The sequence below is a fragment of the Ursus maritimus genome, unplaced genomic scaffold (assembly GCF_017311325.1).
Source record: "Ursus maritimus isolate PB19 unplaced genomic scaffold, ASM1731132v1 scaffold_32, whole genome shotgun sequence".
NCBI lineage: Eukaryota > Metazoa > Chordata > Mammalia > Carnivora > Ursidae > Ursus > Ursus maritimus.
Genome location: NW_024425786.1, coordinates 19,325,591 through 19,349,675, shown reverse-complemented (window position 1 = coordinate 19,349,675; position 24,085 = coordinate 19,325,591). Strand labels below are relative to the sequence as shown.

The 24,085-nt window shown below is 41.8% G+C and overlaps 1 protein-coding gene and 1 long non-coding RNA gene across 4 annotated transcripts; one reads left to right on the top strand and one right to left on the bottom strand.

The window, feature by feature from the left end:
* Nucleotides 1–9,700: 9,700 nt before the first annotated feature.
* PDIK1L (PDLIM1 interacting kinase 1 like) lies at nt 9,701–19,432 on the bottom strand. 3 transcript variants are annotated; one of them, XM_040619036.1, is made up of 3 exons: nt 19,277–19,432; nt 16,519–16,820; nt 9,701–11,826 (listed from the first exon to the last, which is right to left on the bottom strand). In XM_040619036.1, exons 2-3 carry the CDS (start codon nt 16,801–16,803, stop codon nt 11,086–11,088), a joined length of 1,026 nt encoding a protein of 341 aa, XP_040474970.1. In that variant the 5' UTR covers nt 16,804–16,820; nt 19,277–19,432; the 3' UTR covers nt 9,701–11,085. The 3 variants fall into 3 exon arrangements, 2 of the variants coding, with proteins under 2 accessions (XP_040474970.1, XP_040474969.1); XM_040619035.1 differs by lacking the exon at nt 19,277–19,432 and adding an exon at nt 18,779–18,896; XR_569523.2 differs by lacking the exons at nt 9,701–11,826; nt 19,277–19,432 and adding an exon at nt 14,675–14,735 and having other exon boundaries at nt 16,519–16,658.
* Nucleotides 19,433–19,543: 111 nt separating this feature from the next.
* LOC103666521 lies at nt 19,544–21,858 on the top strand. Its single transcript, XR_569524.2, has 3 exons — nt 19,544–19,920; nt 20,807–20,901; nt 21,807–21,858. It is a non-coding gene; the product is annotated as an uncharacterized LOC103666521 (long non-coding RNA).
* Nucleotides 21,859–24,085: the final 2,227 nt, after the last annotated feature.

Genomic DNA, 24,085 nt, shown 5'->3' with positions numbered 1-24,085 from the left:
TTACCCATGGAACAGAACCAGCCCCCAGGAACAGTTTGCCTCTGTCTCCAGCTTCCCTCCAGAGACCCCAAGGCCATCTGAAGGGGGCTTCTGAGCAGCTCTTCCGACACAGCTTTCTACTCTGTTTGAGATTTAGACACCCTTTCCCACCTGCTCCCTTCGCCATTTGCTCTGCAAACAAATATTAAGCACCGACTAGTTCCAGAGCCTTGATAATTTTTAAATGCCTTCCAGAAAGAGTGGGAGTAAATCTTTTCTCCATAAAGACCCTAGACCCTGAGTGGTCTGCTCCCCTCGGCCTCCTGAAGTCCAGCCACGGGTGGAGAGGCCGTTCCTGCCGGCCCTAGTGATCTGAAAGCGATTGGTGGTCAGGAGCCGAGGCCAAGCCCCCTCCGTGGGCTCTGTGGTTAGTGGCTTACTTCTTAGAGACGACCCAACAAGCCTCTGAGATAGGCGAGCTCGGCACTGTGACACACAGGCCACAGTGAGAGTTTTGTTTCCAAATTGTCCCACTCTACCCTCCAATGTCTACAGGAAGCCCGTCGGTTGGGTCGAGGGCATGTAAAGGCTCAGACTGGGGAGGGGTTTCCCAGAGACCCGCGCAAGGCACCTGGCGTTTGAGCCGAGTATCCCAGGCGTGTCCACTAGAGGGCAGGCTTCACCCCTCAAGAAGCCTTCCTGATTCGCCTTCACCTCCGGACTCTCTTTTCCAAGCTCCAATAGCCCCAGGGTCGACGCGGCTGCCTGGCATTACTCTGCACTCCCTGGACACCCGTAGCGCCGCTCTTCTCGCTGCTGCCCACCCCGATAGTTATTACCTTGATGCTTGGTGCTTTGTAATTCCAGTTAACCGGTAAGAGCAGGAATTCCTACATTTATATTTGTTCCTGCAGTTTATGAAATATCACATACGTTATTCTCATTTGGTTTACAAAGCAACTTGGAAAAATAATTTATTCTATAGCCACTTTTTAGACGAGGTAACTGAAGCTCCCAGAGGGGAAGGGGCTATCCTTGGTAAAGTCCTATAGCGAGTTTCTGGTGCGGCTATCACTGACATCTATTAGGTACCTGCTGTATGCTATGGCTGATGTACAAGCTGGCTTGTAATTTGTTCAATTCTGCAGTAATTACGACCATGAGGTATGGAGGAGGGATAGACGAGCAGATGACTGGAACATATAGAGCTTATTAATTATACGGTTCAAATCTCCCATGTTCTTACTGAATTTTTGTTTGTTTACTTATCTATCAATTACTGAGATTGGTGTGTGAATATAGCCCATGATGGGATGATGGCTTTGTCTAGTTCTCTCTGTAGTGTTTTGAGGCTATGTTATTAGGTGCCTACCAATTTAGAAATGTTCTCTGCCTCCCCCTCTGGGGAACTGAACTTTATCATTATGTTTTGCCCCTCCTTACCTCTAGTGATGCTTTTTGCCTTAATATCACTTGCGTTTATTTATTTAGCCTAGTATTTCTCTTCTCCGACTTTGTCAATCTGTGTTCTGATGTGTAGATCTGCCTTTTGTAAACAGAACATCATTGGATGTTGTTCCTTTGTCCGACATCCTTTATCTCTGAACTCGTTCATTGAGTTTTATTTTTATTTATTTATTTATTTTATTTATTTAATTTTATTTTTATTCCTCATCTTGTAATGCACATTGTAGTTTTGTACTTTTTCCCTCTCTTTTTTTTCTAAAAAATTTTTAAAAGATTTGTTTATTTATTTGACAGAGTGTGTGTGAGCAGGGGGAGGGGCAGAGGGAGAGAACCTCAAGCAGATTCCCTGCTGAGCCTGAGCCTGACGGGGCTTGATCCCGGGACCCCCCAGGACTGCTGAAACCAAGAGTTGGGTGCTCAACCGACTAAGGCACCCAGGCGCTAGCCCCTCTCTATTGTTTGAAAGACATTTTGGGGTCGATCCCAACCCTTGCCTCTGTTCATTTAGGTAGTTATAGGCTCTGTGTCTTTCAACTGCTGCGTTGGCCACTCTAACCGAATGCCTAGTCTGCTGAGTTTTCAGTTTCAATTAACGTATTTTTTCATTTTCGGAAATTGTATTTTTTTCCCCAAGTTTACTAGTTCCCACATACTATCAAGCTTCTCTTTTAGCTTTTGAACACATTAAGGTTATTTTGTATTGTGTGTCTGGCGATTCCAATATCTCTGAAGGTCTGTTTCCGCCGTCTCTCAATTCTATCTGTTCTCCCTCACGGTGCCTTGTTACCTTGCGTGTTCTTTTCTACCGTGAGCTGCTCACATTGCCTAGAAATTCATAGGAATTATTTGAGGCCTGTGTTGACATCAAGTTCCTCCAAAGACAATTTGCATTCCTTTCGGTCAGTAATGTGCTGGTAACTGGTAGCTGGTAACCAACCCACACCACTTTAAATTAAATTCTTTGCCTAAGGATTTTAGGATCACATAAATACTGTGATTTGACTTCAGATTTCATGAGGGAGCTGGCTTACAAATTATGAATTCTTTTTTTTTAAAGATTTTATTCATTTATTTGACGGGGGCGGGCACAAGCAGGGGGAACAGCAGAGGGAGCAGCAGGCTCCCCGCTGAGCAGGGACCCTGATGCAAGCGGGGCTCTACCCATCCCAAGATCCTGGGTTCATGACCTGAGCTGAAGGCAGATGCTTAACTGACTGAGCCACCCAGGCGCCCTGCAAATTATGAATTCTTAAAGGAAATTTTATTTCCCCCTTTCCCCAGGGCCAAAGGCGATATAAGGAAGTTTTAACTGTCTTCCCTTCTGGGTGCCAGTGTTTGCTCCATATCGGCCCTTGTGCTGTGGTTTAAACCCTCTGGGGTCTCCTATCAGTGTGCCCATCTTGGAGAGGCCCTGGGATTTCTGTCTGCTATGTCCCACACAGACAGGACAGGATGGAGGATGTTATGGTGTCCAGGAGTTGGCAGGCACCCTGAGGGTTAAAAACAATTTGGGTTTTACTTTCCTCTCCATCTCATTTTGGGGCTGGGCGTGCTCCTAACTTTCATGGCAGCTCAGCGGCATAGTAAAAAAGAATTAAAAAAAAAAAAAAAAAACAAACAAACGCAAACCTCCTTTATACAGCATTTTAATTTTTTTCATCAAGAGGGTCACTTAGGTCTCTAATTCACCATATTGTTGGAAAAAAGTTTAAAACATGGATTTCATGATCACAACTCCTATTTATTTAATGACATTGTTATATTCTTTTTATACATTTTAATGTTATGAGTTTTATATGGTATGACTGTGTATATTATTATTTATAATGATATCATTTAACTCACATTTAACTCACCCAGGGAGGTAGATATTATTTCATCTTATTTTATTTTATTTTAATTCCGGTATAGTTAACATGCGGTGCTGTATTAGTTTCAGTTGTACAATATAGTGATTCAACACTCCCATATTTACTACAGAGAGGTAGACATTATTATCTCTATTTTACAGATGAGGAAATATAGGCTCTGAGTTTTGCCCAAGGTTACACCAATTATACGGCTGAACAGGGACTTAGCCATTGGTGTTCACCCTCCAAGGGGTCCTTAACCTTTGGAAGACATGGACCCCCCCTTAAGAATCTAATGAAATCTCTAGATCATCTTCCCCAAAACGTACATTGATACAAATACACTAAAATTACGGGGGGGTTGAGATCCTACGAAATCCATGCATGGATCCTACTATAAAGAAGCTGTGCGTGTCATAAGGTTGACAGCAGATGCTGGAACAAAAAGACGCATCCGTTTTTTAGGTTTGATCACCAGTTCATATTCTCCTGCCTGTCTTCGAAGACCCTTCATATTCTGATCCCACTGTCTTCATCCACTCTCGTTTTCCTGACATGCATTCCCTGAAATAGTCCTTCTGGGCATCTGCATGGTCTCTCTTCAGTTCGTGGCTGGGCTCTGTGCAGTGAGCAGTGACGAAGATCATGGGCTCTCCAGCCTGGGTTCAGATCCTGAGCAAACTGTAGACAAGGGTGGGTTATCTACCCTCCCTGTGCCTCTGTTTCTCTACGTGTAAAATGGTGAACAACGGTAGGTGCTTTGCAGGGCTGTGGGGATTCTACGAGTCAATGCATGTCAAGCACTTAAAGAAGTGCGTGGCTCACAGTAACTGCGGATGCGTTCGAGGCGGGACTCCTGTTCCCCCTACAGAGTGGCTCATTATTAGCTTCCTACAGCTCACCGGCAAACCAGGAGAGGATTCTTGTAAATAAAATAGTTTTGTTATTATTTTTTTGAAGCCAAACATTGTCACTTTATCTTTTTTTTGTAGTTTCAAGTTTTTATTTAAACTCCAGTTAGTTAACATACATAAATTCAATAGTTTTGAAAAGTACCTAAAAAAGTCCCGGGCACACAGGGGTGCTAATTTCTTGAAAGGCAATTTACCTTTTGCCATTTTAAGAGGGCAATAGCGCTCTCTGTCCTCGAGGCCTAGGGCTTCGCTTGTCCCAGTGGAGAGGCAAGAGCTTTGATTTTCAAGTCTCAAGGGCAATGAAATGGCTCAAAGTGTCGAAAGACAGGGGAACAAGCAAGCCTACCCACCTCGGCAAAGGTGGAATCTCCTGAGACTGAAGCGATGGACGTATAGCTGATTTCTGTGAGAATTGAGCTCCAATGGTGCCCATGGCAGCGAGATTTCTGATGGGATGGAACGGGCCTATGGCGCCAGCGTCTGAGCAGGGCTGGCCTAGGGATTTGGTTAGTAAGCATCTCAGCGGACAGAGTGCAGACCAGAGGACTTTCTGCAAGGCTGGTAGATGATTCAGGAGAAGTTCCCTCTAATCTTGGCTGTTCTAGAAAGATGAAAGAATGTGATGCTTCTTATCTCTTGGTGTCTTTGAGGAAATTTATAGTGATACATTGTGTGTTTTGTTTTCTGAACTGAGGGCAGGGATGTGTGACCTACCTTTGTAAATTTCATAATCCTTTCATTAGTAATTTTCCATGTTGAACTGACTCATTGAATCTTAGAACTGGAAGGGCTCTTAGAAATTATTCCTAGTTAGTGCGGACAGTAATTAATATTATGAAGGTGGGAGACACCACTCTATTGGATCCTTTTGGTCCTATGTCCCTAAAAGAAATCCTAAAGTCGGGAAGTTTCTTCTCTAAGGATGGGGCCTAGGCCGAAAGTGAGCCCAGATAAACATGTAATTTATCCTCAAAGAACATTTTCTTCTCCATAGCCCATTGTAGCCCACAGGCACTGACTTTCCTCTGGGAAAGACTAGAAGAACCACTGGTATTGATATGATTCGAGCAGCGGGGTTGAGGGCCCACCAGATCTCATCAGCCTCAGGAAGTCCTGCCTGCTAAACTGGACAAGGCAGGGCCCAAGACAAGCCTCTGGGGCAGGCCGATTAGTTTGTGAGCCAGCTGGAGTAGGCCCAGAGCCCCTGCAGAGCAGTGTTCTGACAAGTAGACCTAGACAAGAATGGTTGCCGTTGTCAGTCAGTCAACGCCAGCCTGCAGTAGGCCGATCTGTGACTTAGCCTTCCAAGCTCCTTGGTGTCCATTATTTTCTTTTCAGTGTCCATCCACTCCATGTACCCCGCAGCCAGAGTTCTCATGCAACGGTTCCTCATGTGACTAGCATAGTGGTTCTTGGTCTTTTGGACTTCTTTAAGAATTTGCTAAAAATTATGAACTGTCCCCAAGGAAAAATGCATATTCACATAAAATTTTGCTTATAATTCTACTGGGTCCACTGACAAGGCTGGATTCCCTTGTTGGATTCCTGCTTAAGAAGTCCTGTCCTAGAATAATGTACCTGATAGTGATTTAATGCATTACGTCTTCTGTTTCTCAGAAACACCGCTGCGTTCTGCTCTGAGGCAGGCAGAGTCTGAAAGTGAAGATAGGGACTTGAGTTTGGGGTGGGGTGCTGAAACGGTCCGTGCTGTTGATTGCTCGGAGGTAAGCAAATTAAAAAAAACTACTACATTCTGACTTTTTCTGCCTATCCCACAGTCTGACCAACACTGTTTCAACTGTAATATCTTACCGTTTTCACATTAGAATCACTAATACTTAAAAAATATTAATGTGAGTGCATTACCTACTGAAATTCTCACTTTATTAATATGAGATGGATCCTAGGGATCGGTTTTTTAAAAATTTAAATGACTTTATTGAAGTATAATTGATGTAAAATAAAGTGCATAAATTTAAGTATAGTTCGGTGAATTCTGGTATATGTATGAAACCTACGAACATACCCATCAACCCCAAAGTTTCCCCTAAATCACAGGCAAACAGTTTCCTGAGGAGAGGATGTAATGCCTTCATCAGCTTCTCCCAAAGGGGAGAAGAATGAAAGCTACAGCTGAAGCCTGGCTCATTGAGAATCCACTCATTCATTCGACACATTGTCAAAATCAGAACACAATTAACATAAATGGCTACCATTTGAGAACTTAATGTGCCAGGTATTATGACAGGCACTTTACACGTATTATCTCCGACCCTTACAAAAATTCTGAAATGTACGTATCATCATCCAATGTACCATCTCCGTTTTGCAGATAAGGAAACTAAGGCTCAGAATGAAGTGACTTGACCAATGCCACTAAATTATGTAGGTATTTGCAAAAGCTAGTGTTTAATAGGAGATCTACTACAGCAAACCTATCCTGTAGCCGCTCCGCCATGATGCCTTCCATAATATCAAGTTGCCTAACTTCTCAGAACGAGCTAAGCTTGAAATATCAGGACTGAGCAGGAAGTGAAAGAGCGAAGTCAAAGACACCTTTTTTTTTTTTTTTTAAACAATTCCCTTCTAACCAATGAGAAATCATTGCAAAAGAGAAAGTACTGCCTTTAAAAGACGCAAGACAGCACTGTGCGCTCAAGAGGTGTGGTGGGGAGGTTTTCTCAAGTAGGAGTTATTATCTAACCACAAACCAACTGTCTATCATTACACTGCATTTTAGAGGACATCTAGGATTGGTTGACTAAGAGAGCAACATTTGAATTTAAAGACAAGACCAAAACAACCAGGGGTCATTCCTCCCCTGAGAAAGATAAAGCTTTATTGTCAGAGAAAACTCCAACTGGCTTCTGAGATTAGGTACTAAAACCCTTATACCATTACCTCACTAACTGGTGTATTACTATTCATTTCCTTGTCAAGAAACCAGTCCCTATTTTAAGGAAAACCCACCGAAAAGATACATAAAAACCACGTGAAGGCTCTTTGTAAACTGCAATGGATTACAAAAAAACTAGTAAATGCAAATATTTATAGTTTAAGATGCAATTAAAATTAATCTCTAAATAGAAAGCAAAATCTGCCTGTCTACAAAGGCTATGCCAGGATGACGTGGCAGTCAGAAGCAGCCACAATTCCTGGTGCCTGTTTTCCTATTTGTCACTAGATTACATGTAGCATTAATGTTTTCTGTCTCCCATTTTTCCCTCTGCTGGTCCTTTGGACCATTAACTGCACTGTATCTTCAGTACGTTGTTTATTCTGGAGCAGCAATCCATAATAAAACCTATAAAAGAAAAAAAGTGGGCCAGATGACTTTATAGAAAGGAAACCATGCTTTCAAGTTATAGGCTGAAAAATTACTTCCTCCTGGTACGTTTACTATTGACTTCATTCTGAGTCTGGGATGCATCCTCATCTTAATGAGATAGAAGGATTAATGAAAAAAATCATTTATTTCAGGCAATACAAATTCTTTTGACAAATACAGCAAGATAGTAAGCATTAAAATTTGAGAACTTGAAATGCTGAAAGAAATTCCTATAATTCAATAATCTTTTCCTCAGCAATAGCTTCTATTACAGAAAGTTTCACTTAATAGATAAGGCTGATAATGACATTGTTTCCAATTTTATACCCTCTATTTTATGTTCATGAAGTAAAACACTACAGAAGTAGACAGAACCACCAAACCAACAATATAAAATTTTCAGGGTGTGTTTTTTTTGTTGAAACTCACTTTATTTAAAAAAAAAACAGTCATGAACAATAAATTACAATCATTTCCCCCTTTTATAAATTCTTCATAAAATATATTTGACAATTTTAAAAGAAAATCTCAAAAGTTGCTTTCATTTTTGAAGTGCTGATGACTTATTTTTTGACCATTTTGTCATGCTGGTGAATTATTTTGTAGCTGCTACGATAGTTTGATTGATAAACATTTTACAATTAAAAACAACAACAACAACAACAAAGAGGAAAAACAGACCAGCAGAAAGAACTATTCAGTGTGCTATTTATCTGACACTTAACACTTACTTCATCGTAATGACAAAGTATCCCTTAGCACCAAAAATCTACAGGAACCCCGTCTTTCTAAATGACAACTAGTGCAAAATAACATTCTAGGAACTAACTGTACAACCCCATATTTTAACTGGCCACAGCTGCCTATAAGCTTATTTGAAATATTTGGTCTTTTTTTCAATTAAGACAAATTTCATAAAACACTATAAACCATGGCAAGAGACTCTGAGGAATAATTGTTTATTGAGTACCTATTATGGGCAAGGCACTGTGCACAAATTTTTGCTTTTCATTTTTCCTCTAGCAAATACCCAGGAATTTCCAAGTATCATCAGCCTTCTTTTATTTCTTACTCCTGGCTGGAAAAGGTCTGTGGCTATATGCCATTTTTAAACTGTCATTTTACCAACTGACCTTTAGTGCTGAGCTCACAGTAGGTACTGAATAAATACCTCCTGATTGAAAAAACAAAGAATTTACTATCATTGCTTGGTATCATTGACTATTTTAGAATACAAGGACTTGAGAAAATTCCAGGAGACACGTCCTGATCACCTCATACCTTTGCTGCCAATGAAAGAAAGAATTCACTTCACAGGTGAAATCTTTCAAAATAAATGATAATCGCTAACTATTTTAAATGAGGCAAGACCAAAAACTATGTACTCAGGAAACCATGGCTCCAAGCACATAGATATTTGAAGTGCAAACGAAGCACTGGCATACTATCACCTGAAGCATCATGAATCTCTGCTGAAGCGCCGTGTTACTGATGCAACATTGTAATACTTTTCACTTCCAGTAACTCAATCCCCTTGGCCAGGTTTGTGTTACAGTAATTTGGTGATCCAGAGGGTCAATTATCATGAGGTTCCAGTGTATTTCCACCTCTCATTTCCAAAAATTTCCTCGCATTTATTAGCTTGAAAGTGATGTTCAAAGTATGTGATTTTTTTTATTTTAAAAGGTTTTATTTAAAAAAGAATAAAAGGTTTTATCTCAATAAAACCTTTCAGTCCAAGTTTTAAACTTCCACACCAAGTAACGCATAGTTCAGAAATTTTACATACTCTAATTTTTTGTGCTTTTTCACCTTCTCAAGTTCCCAAACACATTTTAAGTAAGGAAAAAATTATGATAGCAAAATTCCGAAAGTTATGGAAGTTCAAAAAAGCTGAGGAGACACACTGGGTGTCAATTATGCTTTAGTTAAAAAAAAAAAACAACAAAAAAAACAAAAAAAGAAAACCTCATTAAAAAAAGAGCTGAGGAGACTATGCAAACTATTAACGATTTCAGTATTCTAATACTTTTTTTTTTTTTTACTTTGACCAAAGATTCTAGTGCTTTATAAAGACTAACCTGGATACAATGGTCTCAAAGTCTATCTAACCTTAAAGGCTAATATTCTGTTTTAGCAAAACTTTCCTTAGATTTTAATTATTTGCATTTATAGGAAAACAAACTGGAGACAACCATATAGGGTTAAAAATCAAACTAACTTCAATTAGAGTAACAGTCTATTGGTTTTTGACATAGACCGTACCAAGTGATTGTATACAATCGATAACTTCAAAGTTTCTACTTGAAAGATACAGTTGATGCCAAGATATTTCATCCATTTGCCACGCTGTATAGGTATCATCTCCCACTTTAGAAAAAGGTGATCAGCATTTAACACAACCATATCACTATCATTACTGTGTTAAATTAGGCAAGAGAAAACAGCATTAGTGCCAAAATGGAAGGAATTCCAGTGATTAAAAAAGAGACCGTATCAGGGCAGGCAATGTGAGGGTAGAGCTCATTTGATTTCTTCAACTTTATGCTGAGGCTTAGACAGTCTTGAAATCAAAACTTACTATATCTAGTACGATAGTTCATATATTGCAAAGTTTTCAGAAACAGAGGAATCCTGTGTTCAGATTTATATCAGATTGCAGATGGTCAAGTGCAGACATGTTCCAGTGCAATGGTTTAATTGGTTAATTGAATGCTTGGTTACCTAAAGGTATGACTGAATCATCAAGGTCCTTGCCAACCTGCTACCATGTGATTGCATGGCTAATTCAACTCCTGCAGCTATAGGGCACTGGAGAGCTCAAACATACTTCAGCAGCTTTGCATCGCTTAATTTTGTTTATGTTTAATCGGGTAATTTTAGACCCTCCAAAAATGATGCCTTAAAAAAAGGTGTATAATATTACAAAAATAAAAAGTGTAGTATGATTTCATTAGAGGGAGGGACAGGGTAGGAAGATGAGGGAAGGTTCTTTTATTTTTCATCACTGATTTCACCAGCAAATCTCAAAAACCCAAACCTACATCAAATAATTTAAACAGAAGTGGCATTTTCTTCATATGGAATGCAAAATGCACACATTCACATACTTACATATACATAAATATATACATATATGTTTCCTTTACAAAGCTTCAAAGGTTGCATTGCCAGCATGCAAACCTCTTCTTCCATGGAAATTCCTAATACTGACAAGGAATGTCTAAAATACTTAAGAGACTTACTTCCAGAAAACTGGACTTTCTTCTCTTCTTGGCTCTTAGAGAATTTTCCTGCCAAACTTCTACCAATGATCATTTTAAAAAATGTACACCCACATTGGTAATACACATTTAAAACATACTATAACAAAATGGCCAGCTTGGACTTAAGAAAAACGAGGAAAAAAAACACCCCACAATAAAATCTAAACCCTTAGAAGGTGGAGCTTAGCTTTTTATATTCTTTTTCAGCCACGTTATGTTGTTGCATCACTGTTAAAACATAAGCAGCATATCATCCAAGATATTTGCAAACAATATAGGTGTCACGTTTCCCAGCTGCTATCTTTAAATGCAATTTGTACTAATCTGAGTTCTAGTTCAAAAGCATCTGGACGATCCTGAGGGTTTGCAGCCAGCATTTCCTTAATCAGTTGTTTCATTCGCCCATTCATAGACTTTTTCTTCACAGGAATGAGAAGTTCCATTTTGGGATTTTCCAGAAGCGCCTCTCCAACAGGCACAATCTCAGTTCCTTGTTTTACGTAACTCCCCAAGAGTTCCTTCTTTGTCTCTGTGTCTATGAATGTGATCCTTTCCAGCATTGCCCAGATGATAATCCCCAGAGCAAAGATGTCAGCTTTTGCTGTGTAATGTCCCTCCCACACTTCAGGAGCCATGTAGAAATCTGTTCCACAGGCTGTGGAAAGGAAACACTTGTTTACACTGACAGGTTCTTCTGGATTCTGCCCAGAGGCTGAACAAACTTTACTGAGACCAAAATCAGCCACTTTCAGTGTGGGTTCCAAGTCACTGGTATCCAACCTGCTTTGCGAAATCAGGATGTTATCAGGCTTAAGATCTCGGTGGATGATCTGGTTTTTATGCAAGAAAGCCAGAGCACTGCTCAGCTGAAGCATAAAGCTGGTGTTAGTTTTACGATTGGGTTTCCTGGACAACAGATACTCATTCATATCTCCGCCGTCACAAAAATCCATCACAAACCACAAGTAATAGGCGCTTCTGGGATCAAAGGCAATTTCTCCTTTTAATGAAGTCTCTACAAGCTATGAGAGGGGGAAAAACAGATTACAATCATCTGCACAGTTTATACAATTCAGCTACAGAAAAAGAATAACCGGTTAAGTTGGACTTCCAATTTTAAGTAGAAATCCCATGAATGTTTTATTTGGTCAGTGCTTTCCTATGTGCGTTTTATTTTAAATTCCAGTACTTCAAACTGTCACTTTGCCCCTAATGAATACACACCAAATCTCTAAGTTGAGAGGTAAAAACTTATTTAAAAATAGCTTTAGGGGCACCTAGCTGGCGCAGCTGGTAGAGCATGGGACTCCTGATCTCAGGGTCATGAATTCAAGTCCCACGTTGGGCACAGAGCTTACTAAATCATAAATAAATAAACAAACAACTAAACAAATAAATGCTTTATTTTGAAAAGTGTCCAACTGGCTATACATTTTTTGCACGTGTTAATGGAGCTGAACTCTACCTACCTAGCCAACAGCTTCATGAAAAAATGGACATTTCAGCAGACCTGGGAGATTGCCAGCTGGGGTATAAACATCAATTAGGAAGTTCTATTCAATTTAACTGCCTGAAATATGTTTCTTGTTCATTGGATATACATTATCAACATTATACAATCTGTAAAATTAAGAGAAAAATGGTCAGGAACACTAGTTGTTAAGGAAATAAAGGCTTCCTGTAGTCACTGATAAAAATAAAGACTGCCATTATTACTTCATAAACTTCTACAGGCAGAATGCAAATATACTGGCTATCTCTATCACTGTATGGCTTCTAAAAACCAATTTACAAAAAAGCATATTTACACTTTGATATAAAAATTCAAATCTGAGTTTGTATATTACTTTTTTTTTTTAACATTTTATTTATTCATTTGAGAGAGAGAGAAGGAGCAGGGAGGTGGAAGAGGGAGAGGGAGAGGCAGACTCCCCACTGAGCAGGGAACCCGATGGAGGGTTCGATCCCAGGACTTGATCCCAGGATCATGACCTGAGCCAAAGGCAGATGCTTAACCAACTGAGCCACCCAGGCGCCCCAGAGTTTGTATATTTCTTTGCTGCAAGCTGAAAACCTAGAATAAGTAGCTATTTTATTTGTTATCATTATCAAATTATAACTCTATTACCTGAAATTCAAGAATATTGATTACTTCACTGAATAGGAACTACCATTCTAAAATACAGCATACAGTGCTTTGAAAGCATTTGACCCATGGTGCCTTTTCGGACCCACTGAATAGAAACTCAGTATGGAAGCTGAAGAGTTGTTGAAGAATGAATGAACTGCTAATTTTACATTTAAGTCTACTAGTACTTCCTCTTGTCATTTTGGAGGGCAGAAGCAAAGAACACCTTTTCACACCATCTCCCCCAATGGCAAACAGCTGTAACTGCAACGGTCTGCAGATGTCTTTTGCACGCATTTTCTTTGTTGCATGTGTTTGCCAGTGAGCCAGAAAATGAAAGACTAGAAAGGCACAGATCACACAATTATTTACCAGGTGCACTGTTACTAAATATGCTGAGATTAAAGACCAGTGCCATGACTCTTACTTCATTTCCTCTTTTCTTCTGTCTTTACTCTCAAAAGCAAACTTCCTAAATAGCTTGGAGCAACGCAGAGTCCCAGAATTCAAAGAATGGTTTAGAGTAAGGCCAGATAGTAAATACTTTAGGCTTGACAAGCCACATAAGGTCTCTGTTCCATATTCTTCTTTATTTTCTTTCTTTCTTTTTCTTAAACTCTTTAAAAATGTAGAAACTATTTTTAGCATCTGGGCCATATAAAAACTGCCTGAGGGCTATAGTTTGAGGGCTGCTGGTTGAGAGAGCCCAATCCGCTTATTTCCATGTGTAGAGGATGTCATCAGCCATTGGTTCTCTTGCCTAAAGTCCTTTGATGCCACGGCTCCTTTCAGCACTTCAACAGCTTCCCTGTCCTCTTAGGATACAGTCTAAGGTCTTTAACATGGGCTATGGGATCCTCTGACCCTGCTGATCTTTCCAGTCTCACCTAAAACAACTCTCCCGGTATAGTACAGTCTTACTATTTTCTTCCAATTCTTAGAATGCTTTGTACTTTTTGCTTCAAGACATTTGTATGTACAGTTCTTTCTGGCTGGAAAGTTTTCTCACTCACCTGGCTAACTCCTCTTTATCCTTCAAGTTTCAGTTGAAACAGTTCATAATTCCTGAACCCCAGGTTATGTCAGATTCTCTATCATACACTCCTATATCATTCTATACCTCTCATTCATGACACTTATTACAAGTTATACAGACTGGCTACTAAGTTCCTAAGTTGAGACTATATCCTCTGTTAATTATTCGTTTTACATTTTCTTCTAGGTTAAGTTTTTTAGCTATTAGGAACTGACTTAATCATTTAGAACAAGGAAAATATCTAGAAAAACATGGAGAAAAATAAGAATTTGTGTAGAGAATAGAGAAAGCCATGCATAGGGACTCTGTGGTCACACTATAGATTTAACTGTTTTTACCAGATGTAAATTTAGAGAAGGTACTTGCTAAGTGTGTTGATCAATGTCTTGTTAACAAAATAAATCCATAGAAAAGACAATTTTAGTAGAGCTACCTATTACTGAATACTTCCTATGTGCCAAGTATTATACCTGTATCATCTCTAATTTTGACAACTTCCACAGAAGGTAAAAATGATTATTCCTATTTTACATCTGAAGATACAGATGCTGGAAGAGATAAGTTATTTTTTTTTTTTTTTTTAAAGATTTTATTTATTTGACAGAGATAGAGACAGCCAGCGAGAGAGGGAACACAAGCAGGGGGAGTGGGAGAGGAAGAAACAGGCTCCTAGCGGAGGAGCCTGATGTGGGGCCCGATCCCATAACGCCGGGATCACGCCCTGAGCCGAAGGCAGACGCCTTAACCGATGTGCCACCCAGGCGCCCCTGGAAGAGATAAGTTATTTAGCCAAGATCATATAGCTAGCAAAAGTGATACAAGTCAAACACAGGCTTATCAGGCTTTAAAAGATAAAAGGGAGTACTAAATAAAAAGGTGCTTTAGACTAAAAAAAAAATCATTGAGTCAAGTCTGGAAGTACTTTACATCTCTTTCTTCTTATTATTTTTTTAAGTAATCTCTACACCCAACATGGGGCTCAAACTTACAACCCCAAGATCAAGAGTCACATGCTCTACTGACTGAGCAGCCAGGTGTCCCAATACTTACATCTTAAAGCCTTGAAAGACCACCATAATACCTAATTACTATAAAGGTTGCTTGATCTGGACTCAAGGATACCATTAACACTAAGTCATATATTTAAATGTCTTTTTATTTGTAGACCAATTCAATGGCAAAGTTCATCAAGGTTCTATCCACTTTTAAGAGGGAGTGTGGTAAGAATGTTTCTAATATTTCCATCAGTGCAACTTACATACTAAGCACTTTTAGAAAAGTAAACAATAAATGGAATAGAGGCTAAATAGTTGTGCTTTATAGTCACTGTCTTAAAAGGTAAAACTTCAGGATATAGCATGCTAAACTGCAATATAAATTAGGTTCTCAAGATTGATATTTGTTCACCATATAATGAAAACTGCAAGTTTCTAATTACACAGATTAATGTGTTTGTTTTCTTTGTTGTTCCTGGTCCAAAAGCTTTTGTTGTTTTAAAATTATACTTCTGCACCCTGATGGTAAAATTCTGAATTTAGACATACTCATGGAAAGTTGTTTCCTTTTCCAAGAATGACTGGACTTAAGAAAATTTTCTCCGGCCTTTAACTAGCTATGTCTTAAGTATCTTTTCTCTTTAGCAAATATAGGCCTACTAGAGATTTTGATCTATGCCAGAAGCCAGCTAGCCAACCAACCAAGTAAACAAACCAACCAACCTTTTCTGTTTTCCTATGTTAATGCTTTCCCCAAGTCTACAAAAAGAGTAATTTGAAGGCAAGAGTAATTTGGAAGTTAAGGGAACACAAGTTTTAGCAGTCGGATCGTCTCCTACATTCAGTTCCCAATTCTGCCACTTGCTGGATATGAGACTTGGATAAATTCATTATCTATTCTAAGCCTCAGTTTCTTCATTTGTAATGATGATAATAATAGTACTACCCTCACAGGATTGTTCTGAGCAACTGCCTTTAAGACACTTAGCACACAGTGCGGAACTGACTAGGAACCCAAATGTTAGCCATTAGCACTGTGAATAACATTCAAGTGCTATGCCACATACTTCATGAAAATTAGCTGGAGCTGCATGGTTAAGAAGCCACACAACCCTCTGAAACAGCAAAGGCTTGTATTCAAATCAGTGATTTCTAAAGAAATGCCCAATTACCTATATGGGTGCTGCTATTGACTGCGGAGTTTTTCCTTTTCTTCTGGCTTCAGTTCCAAAAAACTTGATTGCAAATAAGTGAACTCAGTAGACTCTTATCTCAATCACTTCTCTAGCTCCTGTGTTGCTCCATTCCCATGCAGACTGGCAAGTACTATGGCCTAACAGGTGGCTTATGTTATTTTTAGATATTTGCATCACAGGTTTAAATAAAACCTTGCTTTAAAGCAAACATCTACTCGGTTCTTGGCAGACCCTTATCTACTGCTAACTATATAAACACCTGCATTTAAAAGTAGAAGTTCATCTGACTCTTTTATTCCTCTTCTTGCTGACCAATGCTAAGTTCAAGTTATTTCTATTTCCCATTCAACCACACATACCTGTAAATAAAGGGAAGAATTAGAGCCGTGGGACATTTTTTGCACCATCCCATCTTTTTGCAGGATGCATTCCTCCAAGTGAATCACATTTGGATGTTGGCTCTTGATACTGCTTAGTGCCCAAAACTCACGCAGGGCTAGTTCAACATTTTCAGGTGCATGGCATCGAATTTTCTTCACTGCCACCCGTGCAGAGGTCTTTCTGATGACTGCTTCATACACAACACCGTAACTGCCTCGGCCTACCTCCCGTATTAGATCGTACTTTGGCTGGCTACTCACCATCTTCAAGGTCAAAGTTTCTGGAAAAAATCAACAAAGTGCTCTGTTGAAATTAAGTATACTTACTGGCTTGTATACCTTCTTATGTATGATTTAATTATCTGTCTCACTGTTTGCAGTGCCTGAAAGGTATTTGCTATAAGTTGGGCAAATCTAAAAGTTTGAATAATAATAATAATAATAATAATAATAATAATAAAGCAGCTAACACTTTGGTAGTACTTACCATGCATCAGGAACTGTTCCAAGCACTTTGTAATATTAAATTCATTTAATCCTCAAACAATATTATGAAACAGATACTATTATGGTCATTTTATAGATGAGAAAACTAAAGCACGGAGAGTTTAAGCAACATGCCTAAGGTCAAACAGCTACTAACTGGTGGACCTGGGTTTTGAAACCAGGCCATCTGGCTCTGACATTCGTGACCATAACCATTACACTATACTGCCTCTTACACAAACTGCTTCAAAATATTACTGTTAAAACTAAACCAAAAAATTCAACATTCTTATTTAGTGATCATGAAAAAAGAAACTCCTGCTTCTCCTTAAAGCTGACACACACAAAAGTTCATAAAAATGTCAAAACAAAAACAAAAAACCTCACAAGTTAGAAATACAAACACCTGCCTTGTGCTTAGGGACTGAAAGTGAACCAGATTATATATCGAATTGAGAATGTGGGTTTTTTATAAAAGTAAACAAACTGTGTATGTCCCTATTTTAATTTTATGTTATTTCCTCATTTCTTGCAAAATAAATGAAAATAAAGTCTGTGGAGAAACATGGTCCTCTAAAAATAAACCAAGCTACTTAGAATATTGATACCTTTCTGATGTTAAATTTAAACAACAGCTATTTAGATGTAGGCCATTTCTGCCACCAAAAACTGTCCTCCATATGAAGGGGCTCTCCGACAGAGTTCTTTCGAATTCAATTTGATAAATCATTTAAAGGCAGAAGCAAAGGCCCCTGTGTACACAGAAATGCTCATGAGTTGAATCAAGAAAGTCTAAAGCGTGCCACCCCACTCTCCAAAGAATGTTAAGATTCTAATGAGCTTCAGGAACAAATTCTTATTTGTAGATTGCCACGATGGGCAAGAGACTGTACGATCTTTATGGTGTACAGTGTGGGGGCACAAGAAGCGACTGACTCTTGAGCCTGAAAAATTGGGTACAGCTACTTTAAGTCCATAGGAGAGTTTTAATAAAGAAAATGAAAGCTTCTGAAATTACTTCTTAGTCCCACTTCCTCTAACTGGAACCCCCCTTCAAATTCCTACTCCATCTCCTAGTGTCTGATATGCTGCCACGGAATCCTTGCCCCAGGTCCACAGTAGACACCTTCCTGCTCTCCGTGGCTCGCCAATTACTCTAAGTGGCTGCTATCTTGCAAGCTGTCCCACACCCACACACGAAAGAGCGCCCGAGCAAGGGGGAGGGAGGGCATTTATGAAATCCCTGGATGCGAACCCAGGCGACCGGCGGCACTTCCTGGGCCCTCACGCCCGCCCCGCTAAGCCAGCGCTCGGCGGCCGGCGGGCCAGGCCACACACCTGCCGGGCCGGGGAAGGGCCAGTCCTGGGCAGAGGTGGTGTCCGACGCGGCGGCGCAGCGCCCCGCTCATTGGCCGAGTATCAGGCCCTCCCCCTCCCCGGCGGCGTCTAGACTAAACCCGGAGGGGATCCTCCCGAGGCCCTTCACCCCGAGGAGCCAGTCCTGCGGCTGTCCCAACTCCTCGGGGCTGGTGACTGAGGCCCGGGGCCTGGGGAGGAGGCCAGGGGCAGAAGAGGAGGCCGCAGCTGGGGCCGGTGGCCTGAGGGGTGCGGGCCGGAGGCCTGAGGAGCGCGGGGCCTTCCCTAGCATGACTCCGCTGACAGGTCTGTGACAGGCCTCCCGGGGAGGGAGGCGCATGCAAGGCCCTCGGCTCTGCAGCAGGGCCTCCGTGCCAGGCCTAAGGGCCAGATTTACCTCAGGGTAGCCGCCGCCGCTTCTCCCTCTCACGGGCTCTGCAGGCCGCCATTATCAGGCAGCTCGCGCCTCAGCCTCGGCGGCCTCCAGTCAGAGACCGGCGCGCGCCCCCGTGGTGCGCGCGGACACACCCCCTTACGCCGCGCGGCCCCGCCCCCCTCCGGCTTTCCGTAGCGCGAGCCGGGACGCCGAGCGCCATCCCTATTGGGCGCGCGCCCCGCGCTCTGCCAGCCTCCTCCCTCTCCCGTGGCTCGCAGGAGCCGGGAGTCGCCGAAGGTGTGCGCGCTCCGGAACGCACCACTAGTACCCCTCCCCGCAGGGGTGGCCGGGCCCGGGAACGGGGAGGCCGCTGCCCGCCGGAGCTTGGTCACCGTCCAGCCGCAGCGGGCGCGCACGGCTCGCGGCCCCGGGGATGGTCTGCGGCAGCAGGTCCGGGCCTGGGGGTGCGCGCGCCCGGCGCGGCCTCCCCGCTCCCTCCCCGCCCCCCTTCCCACCTACCGAGCTGCGGGCAGGTGTGCGGGGGTCGCTGGGGCGGAACGCCTGGTGCATCTTCTTCGGCTCCGGCCTGGGGTGCTTGCGGGACGCGGAGCTCTTCGGCTGGTCCGCGGGGAGGCGCGGCCCGAGCTGGGAGGCCTGGCGTCCGCCCCGCCGGGAGAGAGGCTGCACCTTTTGTCAGAGTCACTGAGCCATGTTTGCGGACGGTGCAGTTGCCCAGGCGGCGGCGGCGCGGGACTGGGTGCGATCATCTGGGAGGACGCCGTCCCCTGCCCCGCCGGCGCGGTGGTATCTCCCTTAAAGAAGCCGGCACCTCATTGTTCCCCGGCCGCGGCCGCGGGGAGTCGGGGGCGCCCTGCCCAGCGCGGGGAGGAAGGGGCGGCGGCGCCCGCACCTGGCCGCTGCCGCCCGCGCAGGCCCTGCCCGGCGGCGGCCCCAGGGGGAGTCCGGATCCAGCCTGCGCCCGGCGACGGCCGGCGGTTCGAGGCGGCCGGGGCCGGGATGGACCGCGAAGACAGCCGTTTTCTCTGGGCCCGAATGACAGCGGTCTGTCAGATCCCGGCAGGCAGTCGCCTGACAGCCAGCCCGGGACTGTCAATGACTCAGAGACTCGGACCAACCAGTTATTCAGTTAGTTACACAGATCAGTAAGCATCCGCCAGAAACGTCCGTCCCTTCTTCACCAATTTATTCTGCGCCTACTATTTGTCAGTAAAGTGGTGGTCCCTCCTCCCAGTGCTGCATTAGGCACGATGTGCAAAGAATCCCTGTCAGTGCTCTCAAGGATCAACCACTTACTCATTTTATTTGCTGTCCTCTATTTATGGATCTTCTGAGAGTCTGGGACTGGGTTAGGTCTTTAAATTAGCCTTTCTAATCCTGACCAAATCCCACGGGGTAGGCTTTTTTGCTGACCTTGTTTTGACAGGTGAAGAAACAGACTTCTGCCTTATTTGACCAAAAGTTGTGTAGTTTGGGGTGTGTGTGTGTATGTGTGTACCTGCCTTGAATACCCACTCCCCTGGTATGACTCCGCCGCCAAAACCCCAACAACACCCTGCTCTGTAATCCGCTCAGACTTTTGTTCTGAGTGCCATCTACCAGTCTTCAGCTCTCAGCTGGGGATACTGACGCCATCCAAGGCTTAGTTTCTGCCCTTGAAATTAGAGGGAAACTATAGGAGGCCTTAATACCCGTGTGGGTGATTGAGCAGAATCGGGAGAGGGCTATCTCTTTTGGTCAGAAGAGCCTTTTCCTTTTGCTTGTCTCAGTCATTAAATATAGGAATCCCTCCTCAAGCTGACTGCAGAGCTGAGACTTGAAATCCAGCTCTGTAATCCCCAAAGATAGGCTGACTAAAGATTGTGAGGTGGGTGTTTTCTTTAGGAAAAAGATTACAGAATGGCCCCATGAACACGTTGCCGACACCTTAGAAGGTGTCTGTAAGGGAGGGCCTCAAGCTTAAGCTTCATTAGCTCCGGGGTAAATCGGCCCCTGCTTATTATACTTACATCATTGTTTGTTTGCCCATAGGACTTCTGCTAGACTGAGAATTCCTGGGGACAGGAACCTTGTCTATGATTCATCTCTGAAGCCGCCTGTGTTACGGTACCAAAATACACCGGAGGGTAGTATTGTCCTACATTGCTTGTGGGAAAGCAAAATGATGTAACTCGTTAAGAAAATTTGGCAACACATAGCCACTCTACATATATATTTACTATTTCAGCCAGCAATCCCAGGTCAAATCCTAAACTTCTAGGAATCCATCCTAGTGATATATTGGCAAAAATACAAAAAGCTGTATGCACAAAGTTATTCATTATGGCACTTTTAGAGTAAAAGATTGGAAACTGCTCACATGTCAATAAAGAACTGGCTGAATAAATTATAGTACATGCACAGGCTAGAGTGCTATGCAGCCATAAAAAGATACGTGGAAGCCTTCTTGCATATGCTAATAAGCATGCTAATCTGGAGTGATGTCCATCTATATTGTTAAGTGAAATAAGCATAATACTGTTTATATCACCCAGTGATGGGATGATATAAGTGAACATTAATTGCTTATATTTAAAAGTTAAACAGTAGAAGAATAAACTCCAGTCTTCTAAAAGTGGTTTCCTTTGTGGGATGGAGAGGATAGAGGTGTAAATGAGACTTCTGTGAATGTACCTTATATAGTGACTATTTTGGAACCTTGTAAATGTTTTACATATTTATAAAACAAAGTTCAATAAAAATAACAGAACACTCCACAAAAGTTAAAAACAAATGGAAACAAATGAGCCATCTGCATGTCAGATTGGTGGCGTAACTACACAGAGAAAATTTCAATTGGCTTTATAAGTATTTTATAAGTATTGGCTTTATAAGTATTTTGACTGTACCTCCCTAATGGGCTATAGTCTAAGGACAACTAGAACTGCATACAAATATTAAATTTCACTCATTAGTCTTGTTAGAAGTAATACTGACATTACTGAGGCGCCTGGGTGGTGCAGTTGGTTAAGCATGGGACTTTTGGTTTCAGCTCCAGTGGTGAGATTGAGGCCCACGTCTGGCTCCATGCTCAGCGAGGAGTCTGCTTGAGTTTCTCTCTCCCTCTCCCTTTGCCCCTCCCGACTGTGCATGCTCTCTCTTTCTCTCTCTCAAATAAATAAATAAATAAATCTTAAAAAATAAGACTGACATTGCTATTTTGAAACTATGATAGATTTATTTAAGGAGAAGGCACATAAGTATGTCAGTGACGTTAGGCATCAAGATTTTCAACAAATGAGAAAAAAAGCCTAGGGGCGCCTGGGTGGCTCAGTTGGTTAAGTGTCTACCTTTGGCTGAGGTCATGATCCCAGAGTCCTGGGATCGAGTCCCACATCGGCTACCTGCTCAGCGGGGAGCCTGCTTTTTCCTCTCCCCTCTGCTCATGCTCTCACTATCTCTCTCTCTCTCAAATAAATAAATAAATAAAATCTTAAAAAAACAAAAAAACAAGCCTAGCATGGGGCACCTGGGTGGCAAAGTCGGTTAAGCATCCGATTCTTGATGTCAGCTCAGGTCGTGATCTCAGGGTCTTGAGATCAAACCCAGTAGGCTCTGCACTCAGCGAGGAGTCTGGTTAAAACTCTCTCTCCTTCTCCCTCTACCCCCACCCTGGCATTCCCTCTCTCTCAAATAAATGAATAAGTAAATAAATCTTTAAAAAATATTAAACAACCCTAGGGTAATTTTATATCTGAGTTAGATAGCAGAATGAATGATGTATTTTCCTCTTAAAAAATGTTTTCTACTTTCTGCTGAAAAGGCCTAGAAAAAATCACCAATCCAGTAGTAATGAACACCCCTAATGCACAGAGTTGGTCTCTAAACACCGTTTTCCAGTTGTAAAAAAATAAAAAATTAAGCAAAGAAAATCAAGGCTCCCTTGATAAATGGCTGGTTCCAGATCTGGAACAGGAAAGATGAAGTTGCGTCATCTTGTGCCTGGAAGCCAGGAAGCTATCAAAGACTATTGAAGTCATGTAAAAATGACAGAGGAACCAATATGAAGGGGCCGTACTGGCCAAAGATGGAACAATTTGAGAATTAAAAGAAAAATAATGACTTCCATTGATCATAACACATAAAATATATAAGAACTCATTAATTAATAATGATACTTAAGGAAAACAACACATTTGTTATCAGTGGAGTTTTATAGGGAATCAACTAATTACTGTGAACATTGATAAAGAGAAATAATCAAACATTTTTCTGGTCATTCCTTGTTCAGTTATATTGCATGTAACCAAACGGTAGCTAAGAAAAAGTTATTTTTTGTAGAAGAATTCTAACTAATAAATGCAAAAGAAATCGTAGGATGGTAGGATTAGAAAAGCATGATTTTGCAAACCTTAATGAAATAATGGGTCTAGGTGACAATCATGAAACGATGCTCAAACAATTGGATGAAAGGTGTTGGGGAACTTTGTAATAGCTTAGGCTGACACGCCGGAACCCAGCGACCAAACTTAACATTACCAAGAGGGGGATTCAGCTCTCTCCATGAAATATTGTTGACTTAAAAAGCAAAAAAAAAAAAAAAAAAAAAGTCTAAGCCTAATCAAGCCAAGATCTAATTACCAGTGTACCAGAAATCAGGGGGATAGACAAATACCATAATGAGCCAAATTCAAAATGTGGGACATCCTACAGGACGAGTGACCTGGTTTTTGCAACAAATTCATGGCATGAAATTACAAAAGGAAGATAGAATGTTAAAGTATAAAACTCAAGACACGCGTCAAATGCAATAACCTTATTTGGATCCTGATTCAAGTGCGCCAACTGTCAAAAGCTGTGTGGTTCAATCGGAAATTTGAATGTGGACTGACAGATTAAGGAATTATTATTCTTTTTTGTTAGATGCGATAATGACATAGTGCCTGTGAAAATAAAAGCCTTTTTCAATTAGAATGGCACATTGATGAGTTATGGATAAAATGTAATGAGGTCTGGGCTGTGCTTTACTCTTCTACAAGCAGTTCAGTAGACAAAAAGGGGGAGGAAGATTGGCCAAATGTCGATAGTTGTTGAAGCCTGGTGCTGGGTACATTGGTTCGTTATACTATTCTATTTATGTATATGTCGGAATATACAAGTTACACATACAGGTTGATTATAACAAGTAGACAAGTATGCTCGAAAAATGAAATGTGAGGGATAGGTGGGAACTTGGATGTAGCGATCCTGCCCCCTTGTGGTAGGTTCCATTAGTACAGCTACCGCCCCAGCCCTAAAAGGCTGGTCTGAATTCCCAGAGCTGTCAAAATT